Source organism: Rhynchophorus ferrugineus, unplaced genomic scaffold (assembly GCF_030347505.1).
Source record: "Rhynchophorus ferrugineus isolate W39M unplaced genomic scaffold, kcgeb_rfMv2 rfM8, whole genome shotgun sequence".
NCBI lineage: Eukaryota > Metazoa > Arthropoda > Insecta > Coleoptera > Curculionidae > Rhynchophorus > Rhynchophorus ferrugineus.
This window is the reverse complement of record NW_027472587.1, coordinates 21,308,155-21,320,400: the sequence shown is the minus strand read 5'-3', so window position 1 is coordinate 21,320,400 and position 12,246 is coordinate 21,308,155. Positions and strand designations below refer to the sequence as shown.

At 33.0% G+C, this 12,246-nt stretch overlaps 2 protein-coding genes across 4 annotated transcripts in view; one reads left to right on the top strand and one right to left on the bottom strand.

The window, feature by feature from the left end:
- The window catches only part of wech (tripartite motif containing 71 protein wech), a 155,422-nt gene that overhangs the window by 129,216 nt on the left and 13,960 nt on the right, over window positions 1-12,246 (bottom strand). The window lies entirely within an intron of this gene.
- sona (sol narae) overlaps window positions 1-12,246 on the top strand; it is a 90,632-nt gene that overhangs the window by 65,996 nt on the left and 12,390 nt on the right. For all 3 annotated transcript variants that reach the window (XM_076412932.1, XM_076412930.1, XM_076412931.1), the window contains exons 6-9: window positions 6,856-6,994; window positions 8,413-8,508; window positions 8,565-8,824; window positions 11,649-11,791. In XM_076412932.1, coding sequence (XP_076269047.1) covers window positions 6,856-6,994; window positions 8,413-8,508; window positions 8,565-8,824; window positions 11,649-11,791 — 638 coding nt within the window. The remainder of the gene's footprint in view (window positions 1-6,855; window positions 6,995-8,412; window positions 8,509-8,564; window positions 8,825-11,648; window positions 11,792-12,246) is intronic.

Genomic DNA, 12,246 nt, shown 5'->3' with positions numbered 1-12,246 from the left:
AATCAGATCGATTTCTTGTATATCGCGCCAAATAAGTCCAGCTCTGGTTTTACCAGATCGTTGTTGATGAATCGGATAATCTATGATCCGAGAGGTTTCGTGATAATAACACTCATCGTTTCTGTAAATGGGGAGTAAACGACTTCCTCGTCGGTGCTAATGGTTTGAGGAATAGAAATGAGAAAAAATTAACAATATCCAAGCCCAGAACATTGAGTGGTGAGGTTTAAATGGTGACGAACTTGAGTATTGTTCTTTTAATATTTTTTTTTATTATTATTTAATTAATATATTGTTATTAGTCGTTTCCGTCTAACCTACAATTTGTCTTTATGCTAACTTAAATCTAGGTATATAACTAGGAGGTCCCATCGGCCCTAACTCAGTCTCTGGTGAAATAATGTTTATACATGTCACTGCTGAATTTTTTAATATATGCACCTCACTACACAATAGTACACAAGATCAGATGATTTGGTTCTTTTGAGTCTGTGTCCTGTTCTGGTGGTATCCAAAAGTTGCAATATTTCAATATTAGTATGAGAATGGAGTCTTCCCTCATGCCCCCTTGCAATTCTCTTGATTTCTTGACTGACTGTGGGTATCTGCAGGTCTCGATGTAGGTAATCAGTCCCATAGTATTTGGGCTTCGTCTGAAATTATATCACATGTATTGGCTCATCGGGCGCAAATCCAAGTTATCATTAGATAACAAGGTATTGCTGTATGAGTCTATACTGAAGCCCATATGGAATCCAACTAGACTATGTACTCCTCCTACGTACTCCGTACTATGTTTCAAGTGAAGTGATACAACGCGATATTCCTCTAGAACCTATAACGAGTGTAATTCAACGTGTTTGTGTGAAGTATTTCGAAAAAGTTTCAGTGCATCCCAATGTACTCGCTAATCAACTAAATATGCGACGTGATAGTGAAGTGCGTAGATTCAAACATGTAACACTATGTGGTTTGATTATTGGATATATATATAGACTTTGGAATAAGACTAATTAATTAACATAGTATTTTATATAGGAGATTACTTAATGAAATTATTTTCTATATCTATATATAATATAAACATAAGAAATTTACTTTTAATATCAGGCAGAAATACTTTTAATATTTGGCGGATTGTGGAAGCCCTAAGAGTAATAAAAAAAATCTAACGTGATATCTTGCCAGTTTTTCTATGAACACGACCTTCCCATGAAAATTTCTTTCTAACCATAAATTTGACATATATCACCTTCTCAAATTTCTTGTGATATGACGTCGACCTTTAATTAACGAAACAAACGACGCAAAAAATCCGGAATTTAGACATTTTCGGTGAAAATTCCGGCGACTCGAACGAGGTACTTCTTGCAGGACCGCCGTATCATCAGTTACATAACGTTTTACCGCTGCCGGCGAGATTTCGAGAGTTCCAGCGACCAAATCGGTGAATCTGGCGGCATTTCGAAAGGCCAAACAGCGACGAATGCTAATCGTTCCGTTCAACTCGGCTAAATTGGGTTCTCGACGAGAGTCCGCGCTAAAGACGATACTTTTTTCGATGAAATATGGGTCAAAAATGTGTTATTTTCGTCCGGCTAACAGACCAGTGCCGGTTCGTAGCGACGCGCAAAAAAAAAACGACGAACAGTTTAAATACAAATCGGTTTTTTTCTGTCGTTAACCTCAGGAGAGTTATTTATTCGCGAACTCATGTCAACCGGTCGATGTATCACTAATATAGAGGACAAAAAAAGCATAATATATTGACGACTAGTAAAACTAGACGTTCAGGAACCGTATGCATCTGTTGGAGCCGAGATAACCTTATATCTTCAACAAAAAACAATACATTACCAAAAAAAAAAATATCTTCAAAAACCAACCACCAGCTACCATGAATGAAGATAAGCACCCCGAGAAGACGGGGACGAATGCGGAAGCAACACTAACAACCTCCTTCATTAATCAAAAGACGAATTATTGTTGGTTTATCTGCCTGATCGACCTGGTAGTACCGTGAGAAACGATCTATCTGAATCATTTCCATAACCCTGGAAAAGCCAATGATATGATCGTGAAAATAACAATATTTATGCAAACTTAAATGCCCAATAAGATATAATAATTATAACAACATCTGTTAAATATAAACAGTTTTGGCTAATTTTTCTTCTATACATTTTCATAACTCCGGAAAAGATTAAGATATAATAGTGAAAATAACAGTATTTATGTATAAATTCATATCAAATATGATGGTGTAATTACAGTATGTGTAAATCTAATAGTTCCATCAAATAACAATAAGAATATATATTCAGCTAAAAATAATATTGGCTATTTTTTCTATTCATATTCATAACTCCGGAAAAATCTACGATATGTTGGCAAAAATATCAGGGTTTACGTAGAATTTGATACTCAACAAGATGGCATAATTACAATTTGGGTATATTTGAAACTTTTGTACAATAATAATAACATTGTCTAGTAATCTATAAATATTTTGTGATAATTAGTTTTGAATTTTCACTTATAAATATGGAAAGAACGAAGATAGGCCTCCAAATTTACCAGTACATATACAGAATTAAATACTAAATAAGATGGCATGATTGTTTATATTGTATGTTTGATGTATTTAAAATATTACGCATAAAATCTATTTTTCGCTGGTTACTTATTAAACAGAATTCTGCTTATACCTTAAAAACTAATAGCTTTAGGTGAGAAATAATGTCATTATCGATTTTCTCACCAAAATAATCATAAAATGTGAAAATTTCATCTCATTTGGAAGCCAATAATTTTTTGGCAATTTTTCCATATATATACTCAGGAAAAATCGCGATTTTTAGCCATTTTCAGGCTTTTCCTTATAAATCTTGTTCAAACTAAGATGGCTTGATGAAATTGTCAGGGTATATGTAAAATTGGATGCTAAATAACGTGGTGTAATTATTTTTTCGATAATGAAACATGTTTTAGAGATATGAACGTAATGAGAATTTGGATAAAAATTCTTTAAAGCTGATTTTTAGGCATATCCTGAAAACAGTTAAGCATAGAGCAAAATTGGTAATTTGTACGTTTTTTTAGTCCCATAATTAACGACATATGAAAGTTCCAACTCATTTGGAGATCTGAAATATTTTGCCTTTTTTTCCATATATATACTCAGGAAAAATCGCGATTTTTGGCCATTTTCAGACTTTTTATTATAACTCTTATTCAAACTAAGATGGCTTGATGAAATTGTCAGGGTATATGTAAAATTGGATGCTAAATAACGTGGTGTAACTATTTTTTCGATAATGAAACATGTTTTAAAGATATGAACGTAATGAGAATTTGGATAAAAATTATTTAAAACTGATTTTTAGGCATATCCTGAAAACAGTTAAGCATAGAGCAAAATTGGTGATTTCTACGTTTCTTTAGTCCCATAATTAACGACATATGAAAGTTCCAACTCATTTGGAGATCTGAAATATTTTGCCTTTTTTTCCATATATATACTCAGGAAAAATCGCGATTTTTGGCCATTTTCAGACTTTTCATTATAACTCTTGTTCAAACTGAGATGGCTTGATGAAATTGTCAGGGTATATGTAAAATTGGATGCTAAATAACGTGGTGTAACTATTTTTTCGATAATGAAACATATTTTAAAGATATGAACGTAATGAGAATTTGGATAAAAATTATTTAAAACTGATTTTTAGGCATATCCTGAAAACAGTTAAGCATAGAGCAAAATTGGTGATTTCTACGTTTCTTTAGTCCCATAATTAACGACATATGAAAGTTCCAACTCATTTGGAGATCTGAAATATTTTGGCCTTTTTTCCATATATATACTCAGGAAAAATCGCGATTTTTGGCCATTTTCAGACTTTTCCTTATAACTCTTGTTCAAACTAAGATGGCTTGATGAAATTGTTAGGGTATATGTAAAATTGGATGCTAAATAACGTGGTGTAACTATTTTTTCGATAATGAAACATGTTTTAAAGATATGAACGTAATGAGAATTTGGATAAAAATTATTTAAAACTGATTTTTAGGCATATCCTGAAAACAGTTAAGCATAGAGCAAAATTGGTGATTTCTACGTTTCTTTAGTCCCATAATTAACGACATATGAAAGTTCCAACTCATTTGGAGATCTGAAATATTTTGCCTTTTTTTCCATATATATACTCAGGAAAAATCGCGATTTTTGGCCATTTTCAGACTTTTCCTTATAACTCTTGTTCAAACTAAGATGGCTTGATGAAATTGTTAGGGTATATGTAAAATTGGATGCTAAATAACGTGGTGTAATTATTTTTTCCATAATGAAACATGTTTTAATGATATGAACGTAATGAGAATTTGGATAAAAATTCTTTAAAACTGATATTTAGGCATATCCTGAAAATAGTTAAGCATAGAGCAAAATTGGCGATTTCTACGTTTTTTTAGTCCCATAATTAACGATATATGAAAGTTCCAAATCACTTGGAGATCTGAAATATTTTGGCCTCTTTTCCATATATATACTCAGGAAAAATCGCGATTTTTGGCCATTTTCAGACTTTTTATTGTAACACTGATTTAAAGAAGGATACATAGTTAAAAATATCACCACTTACGTAAAATTGGATGCCAAATAACATAGTAATATCACTTTTATCTAAATCTGAATATTTTAAGAAATATGAAGTAAAAGCTGTTTTCGCTGAAATTCTTTTAAATTCGAATTTTACTTCTATTTCAAAAAATATCTGATATACACTGAAAATAGTGGTTCCCGTGTTTTTTTCACCGCAATATTTAGCAGATATGGAAAATTTAGATCATTTAGAGACCTAAATTTTTTTGCCAATTATTTCCTTAAAAAAGCATAATATATTGACGACCAGTAAAACTAGATGTTCGGGAACCATATACATCTCTTTGGAGTCGAGATAACCTTATATCTTCAACAAAAAACAATACATTACCAAAAAAACAATAAATCTCTTCATGAACCAACCACCGGCTACCATGAATGAAGACACGCATCCCGAGAAGACGGAGACGAATGCGGAAGCAACACCAACAACAACCTCCTTCATTAATCAAAACGCGGGTTTTTGTTGGTTTCTCTGCCTGGTCGACCGGGTAGTACCGTGAGAACCGATCCATCTGAGTCAAGGTAGCGTGTCGTATCAGGAACAGAAAAACGGTTGTTGGCGAGTGAGATGAGTTACTTTCTGAAATTGTCAAGGTGATCTGGGAAGGGTTATGAGTTGTAAAATAAATTTCAACAAACGCTCTTCATATTGTACGTTTATTGTGTTGGTTATAATTTTAAATCAAAGAAAGGTCGACGATTAAAATATATATGAAGAAGGAAATACGGTAAAGATGATGAATCTACCTACCTACCCAGTTATACACGGTGGCATAATATTTATGAATTTATGAACGCAGACAGAACTTGGAACCATTTGACTTGACATTTTTATGGAAATACTTGACTAAAAAATAGACTGAGAATCCAAAAATCATAATTTAGATGATGTGTTTTTTAAGAAATAAGGTACAGTTATTAATTGTTATTATGTCTTTCATAATATCTAAATATATGAGGCTCCTTTTTTATGACCAAAACAAATCACAATGGCCATTCATAAAAAGCATATTTACTTCTTACATGTTAAATATCAGCCTTCAAAAACCATAGCAATGATGTTCAGTGCCTAGGCTTATAGATAAAACTAACTTGGAATATCGTTTCTTATTTGTTTTGCTTCTTAGTATTAACCCTTTATTTGCACATTGTCCTTTCTCTATAAATTATACTACAATTATATCTAGATGGCAAGATGTTTTAAGTATTATTATTTTACTTTGTTATAATATCAGCAGTGTTTTATGATTCTATTTATATAAAAGAGTTATTATAATTAGTTTGTGACCTTTATGTATTAATTCTTTTTATAGAGGAGTGTATAACAAAGGAGTAGAAAATACATGGGGAATATTTTATGCAAAAAGAAGTGAACTCTTTTCAGTGTTATTTAACACTCTGAAATTGGAACTTTTCAACTGGATACCCTGTATAATGTTAGTAGCCCATTTCGTCTAGATTTTTGAGAATTTTCGTTAAATTTTAAGTATATTTATAGTGCTTCCTATTTCAATTTCCAATATATATATATATATATATATATATGTTATGTATGAGCATATGTCGTTATCGCAGTGGCTGATGAATTTAAGATACCATTTTAGTGATGTCACTATTTACTATCATCTATATCCCATATATATACCATAAATTTTAATTTTAATGATAAAAATGTAAAAAATCAACAATAATTCATACTTAGCAATAATAAAATGCAAAATTCAAATAGACCAGACTACAATGGCGAACTTGCCGAACCCATGTAAGAAAAAAAGCCACCACATACTTAGAAGATACTGATTTACACAAGAACTAAAGGTAAAAGTTCAGAAGAACCACAGTTGGGAAGAGTTATGCAACCGACTGTTGTAAATATCAACAGCATCTGCACATTAAACAGTTATAACATCCGAATGTGCCTTATTGAATGAACAATTAATATGTCTCTCAAATAGCTAATACAACTACAGGGTAGTCGTAGCATTTTTTATAGTCAGCATATTGTACGTTAAAGGCGGTGAATTGAGGTTTGTTGATAAATATTACAAAAATGTAAAGACAGATATCTGCAGTAAAAAAAACTAGCTAAAAGCTTCAACGTTTAACGATCTTTAAATTGATTGATTTTTTAATGAACAAATAACACAAAAATAAATTTAATTCTTCATTGTTACTCGTATTCTATGTTTTAGGAAGGTTCGATTGGTTCCCACCTGGCCATCAGGCCGGTACCAGCCAGACTCAGACCATCGGTGAAAACCCAGATACCCGACGATGAAATGTTCTTGGATGATGATGGAGAACTGAGCGGGGAAGTTGCCATTGATACAGGTGGGTACCATTCAATAATATCTTTGTTTTGGTTTCTAAATAATTCGAAATATGTGTTTTAAGACATGCTTTACCTTGGTTTCAAGAAATATGGTGGAGATGGTGCTACATTAACATGGAAAATATACCGTAAATTAATTATGAGGGATTTTTTTGAAAATTTACATATAGCGTTATTCATCTCCAACCGCCGCTTTTTGGTTCTGTTTCTAGCTGCTTCAGAAAAAGAAATTGCCACTCAACTATATCATCATGTGTGGAATAAGTGATAATGGTAGTATGATACTGTATAAGGACGGTTGATTTTTTAAAATATAGATTTGAATGCAATAAGAACAATCTCCCATTGTGGTTTTGGTTTCAACGGTTTGAAACTGGAGAGATTTTAATGCAAATGGAAAAAATGGTTCAGAGGACCAAAATACGAAGGAACAAAGACGAAAAGTTCAAAGAAAATAAACTCGGAAAGACTTATTGGACGAATATCCAGCGCATGCATCAAAGAACCTTCAGATAGTCAACCAATTCATGGATCAACTGTTTTCGGTCTATATGCTACGAGAAAGGTCCCAGAGAGAAAAGAAAATGGTTACCATACAAATTGACTAAAAATATAATTTCCAGAAGTCTCAACATTGTAGTTTCATTGTGTGCCAGGTAAAAAAAATAGTTTTCTGTGGCGTATTGTGACTGACAATGAAAAGTGGATCTACTACGACAACTCTTCATCGCAAAATATCATGGTTTGGTCCAGGAGAGCCTTGCTGCGCGTATATCACTTGCGTTGATCACCATACGTGTTGCTGCATATGTCTACCGATGTTAATTGAAGAAATCGAATGACGTGTTGTTGGAAAAAGACCAGAAATAAAGAGTAACAGACATAGCGCTATCTGATTACCATTTGTTCAGATCGGTGCACTATGTTTTGGATGACACACTGTTTTGAAAAGCTAAAGAAGTGCGAAAATAGATCACAGCTAAAATCACATCGTTCTTTCGATACAGTATCGCCATGACACCCGAAAAATGAGAAAAACTTAGTAGGTGTCTTCTTTAATGTGTAAAAATGACCAGGAAACATTCTAGCATCTATTATATTGAAGCCGAAAACAACCATTGTTCTTTCAACGATATTTTATGAAATAAAACCCAAAAAACATATTGCGTTATGAAACTTTTTACGGACAAGGATTCCGTTGCACAAAACTTCAAAATAGTCTGCCGCAACAGCACGGACCCAATGATCTAGCGCCGATCCGTTTTCCCATGATTTCTAGCCCGATTCGCTTAAAAAGGATATTACAACAAAACCAAGGTCGAGCGCTTATACGGTCTACTCTAAAAACAATTTCGACCGAATCGACCTCGATATGGCAAAAATTACGTTCAACGACCAACGAATCAATTGTTCGCAGGGTTGCCGATCGATCGCGACCTGAAAGAGTCTACGACCCACCATCACATCGTCATCAGACGGAAACAGGACGGCACGGATACGATGAGCGATTACGGTAACGTCCCTAAACTCGAGTGCCACCTCACGATTCTCATCGTTCACGATTTTCAGCTTTGATGGAGCCAGATCACTTGTCCAAACGCTACAAACGGAGCGCCAGATCGACGAAGCGCTCCAAGCGCGAGGCTCCCTACACCATTTACCCGGAGATACTGGTCATCGTCGATTACGACGGTTATCGTCTACACGGAGGTGATAACCTACAGATTAAGCGTTATTTCATCTCGTTCTGGAATGGAGTGGATCTCCGTTATAAGTTGCTCAAGGGACCAAAAATTCGAGTGTCCATAGCAGGGATAATCATCAGCAGGGTATGCCAATAGTTTACAAGCTAAAAACATCATAATTCTAAAAAAAAAGATTTCTGGCTGTAAAAATGATGTTTTCTCGTCTTTCTTCATGAATTCTTGCAGCCAATTAGCCCAAAAGGTCACTACAATAATAATCTGAGTTTGAAGATAATCCACAACCAAAACCTCAGATAACCTTTCTTTCTAAAAATTTTTTTATAGCATCTTTATTAGATACCCTTAGTACCATCTTAATTTACAATTAATTTATTACTACTTTTCCTATGTACTTGGATTAATTCACAAGCAAAACGAGTGCGAGAAAATACATCAATATGTATTCCTCAATTATAAAATTATAATAACTTATAGCTATAGTTTACACTAAAGGTATACACTTTATATAAGTTCGTATGGTTTGGTTTGCTTCAATCTCCTGACATCCTGTGCGCTGTCCAGCAGTTGTATTGCTTCCACGTTAGTATGATTTAGTATCTTCTTTCGTGTTTCAAGGCGAAATCCTGCACAACTTCGCAAATCCATTAGATTTCCAGGTCATCGCGCAGTTCTTCGTTGGTTACGTAGCGATAGGCACTGGTAAGCAGTCGAAGAACCTTGTTTTGACAGCGTTGTAAGACTAGTTGATTTGAATTTTTAGTGCAACCCCATATTTGCACCCCATAGGTCCAAATTGTCTTATAGATCAACCTCTTTGATTTTAGATCAAGTTGGGAGTATCTTCCGACTAACCAGTATAGTTGTTTTATTTTGGTTCTAATGTGTTTTGCTTTTTGTCTAACGTGGTGTTTCCAGTTTAATCGACCGTCAAGATGGATTCCAAGGTATTTAGCTGATTCTGTTTGAGGAATCGGGCATCCTTAGAGTGATATAATTAAGTTTTTATTATTTCGCCGCAATGCAAAATTGACGTAGACAGAGTTGGAGCTATTAAGTTGAATTTCCCAATCTTTCGTCCAGTTGTAGATTTTGTTGACTGCCACTTGCACTTTTTCTATTGCCCTAGGCAGAGATATATCTTTTGCCATAATAATTGTGTCGTCAGCAAAGGTTCCAAGTAGTGTTAATGCAATTATGCTTATTGCAACAAGTCCTAGCAAATAATAATAAAAACATCTGTTAAATATAAAAAGTTTTCGCTAATATTTCTTCTATACATTTTTATAACTCCGGAAAAGATTAAATTATTATATTGCATATAACAATATTTATGTAGAATTGAATACCAAATATGATAGTATAATTACAGTATGTGTATATCTAATAGTTATAAAAAATAACAATAAGAATATATATTCAGCTAAAAATACTATTGGCGATTTTTTGTTATATTCTTATTCATAACTCAGGAAAAGCGTACGATATCTTGGTGAAAATATCAGAGTTTACGTAGAATTTAATGCTCAACAAGATGGTATAATTATATTTTGGGTATATTTGAAATTTCTGCAAAATAATAACAAAATTGTCTAGTAATCTCTAAATATTTTATGGTATTTAATTTTGAATTTTTAGTTATAAATATGGAAGAAAGGAAGATAGGCCTCCAATATTACCAGTACATATACAGAATTAAATGCTACATAAGATGACATGATTGTTTATGCTGTATGTTTGATGTATTTAAAAAATTATGCATAAAATCTCTTTTTCGCTAGTTATTTATTAAACAGAATTTTGCTTATATCTTAAAAACGAATAGCTTTAGGTGAGAAATATTGTCATTATTGATTTTCTCACCAAAATATTCATAAAATATGAAAGTTTCATCTCATTTGGAAGCCAATAATTTTTTGACGATTTTTCCATATATATACTCAGGAAAAATCGCGATTTTTGGCCATTTTCAGACTTTTCCTTATAACTTCGGTTTAAAGAAAGATACATAGTTAAAAATATCACCACTTATGTAAAATTTGATGCTAAATATGATGGTAATATCACTTTTATGTAAATCTGAAAATTTTAAGAAATATGACATAAAAGCTGTTTTTGTTGAATTTTTTTTAATTCGAATTTTACTTCTATTTCAAAAATTTTCTGATATATACCGAAAATAGTGGTTCCCGTGTTTTTTTTACCGCAATATTTAGCAGATACGAAAAATTTTGATCATTTAGAAACCTAAAATTTTTTGCCAATTATTTCCTTAAAAAAAGTGATTCTCAGTGTAGATGGAGCAAAGATACCTCCACGAAAACGTAGGACCGCAAGCAAAATTAGCTATTTGTTAGGGTATTTTACAAATTTCTTGAAAATCTGAAGGTTCTAGAAAAAAATTATAAAAAATTCAGTTCAGAAATAGTTTTGATCTTGTAAATTTCCCTAAAACTCTGAAACGGCACAATATAAATGAACGAATTTATCAGTATTTATGTAGAATATATTGCTCAATGAGACGGTATGATCATATTATATGTACACCTAAAAGTTGAAAAACATTTCTAAAAACATCTCTCTAGTAATAAATAGTATTGGTTAATTTTTCTTCCATTCATTGCAATAATTGAATGAAAACATCAGTATTTAGGCAGAATTTAACGCCCAATAAAGCGGTAGAATTATATTCTGTATATATCTAAAAGTTTTAGAAAATAGTTATAAAAACATCTGTTCGGCTCTACATAGGTTTGACTAAGTTTTCTTTTATTCATTTCTACAACTCTGCAAAAGTCTATGATATGTTAGTGAAAATATCAGTATTTATGTAGAGTTGGAACAAGATGGAATAGTCAACAAGACGGTATAATTATATTAAGATTACATCGAGAAGTTCTAGAAAATAACGATAGAAATATCTGTATAATAAATTGTTGTGTGTGTATAGGGACGAGATGCTACCCCATACCTGGAGAGGAACCGCGTGGGACGAGACGCCATAGACTCGGCGGCAGCACTCACCGACATGGGAAAGTACCTGTTCAGAGAGAGAAGACTGCCCGTCTACGACATCGCCGTGGCGATAACCAAGTGGGTACCCCTTTCGAACATAACCGTATCTCGCGAAAGCATTTTCGATCTGATCTCTGACCGATATAAAGCTCAGGATACGTCACTCCTCAGCCATCTCCGGATTTGCCGCATGCGCATATTGGTTCCATTTAATTTTGAAACAGAGCGTATATATAGCTTTATTTACTTAAATTTTTTTATCATGATTATTAGATTTAATGTCGAAAATATATATATACGAGGATCACTATTTATATTTTGGGAATAGGCAGCACTGTTGTCATGTGAGCTTATCTGACGGTTCCATCGTAAAGTTTGACATTTTTGATGATATACGTATTCAGAACTTTTTGTCGCACGGACTCTATTTGTTTATTTTATATTTAGTTGAAAGTTTCGTCTCGCCAAAAAAAGGAACTGAATCGTGGACATTTTTGTGTTATAATTTTTTACGATTTTCGACGTGGATTATA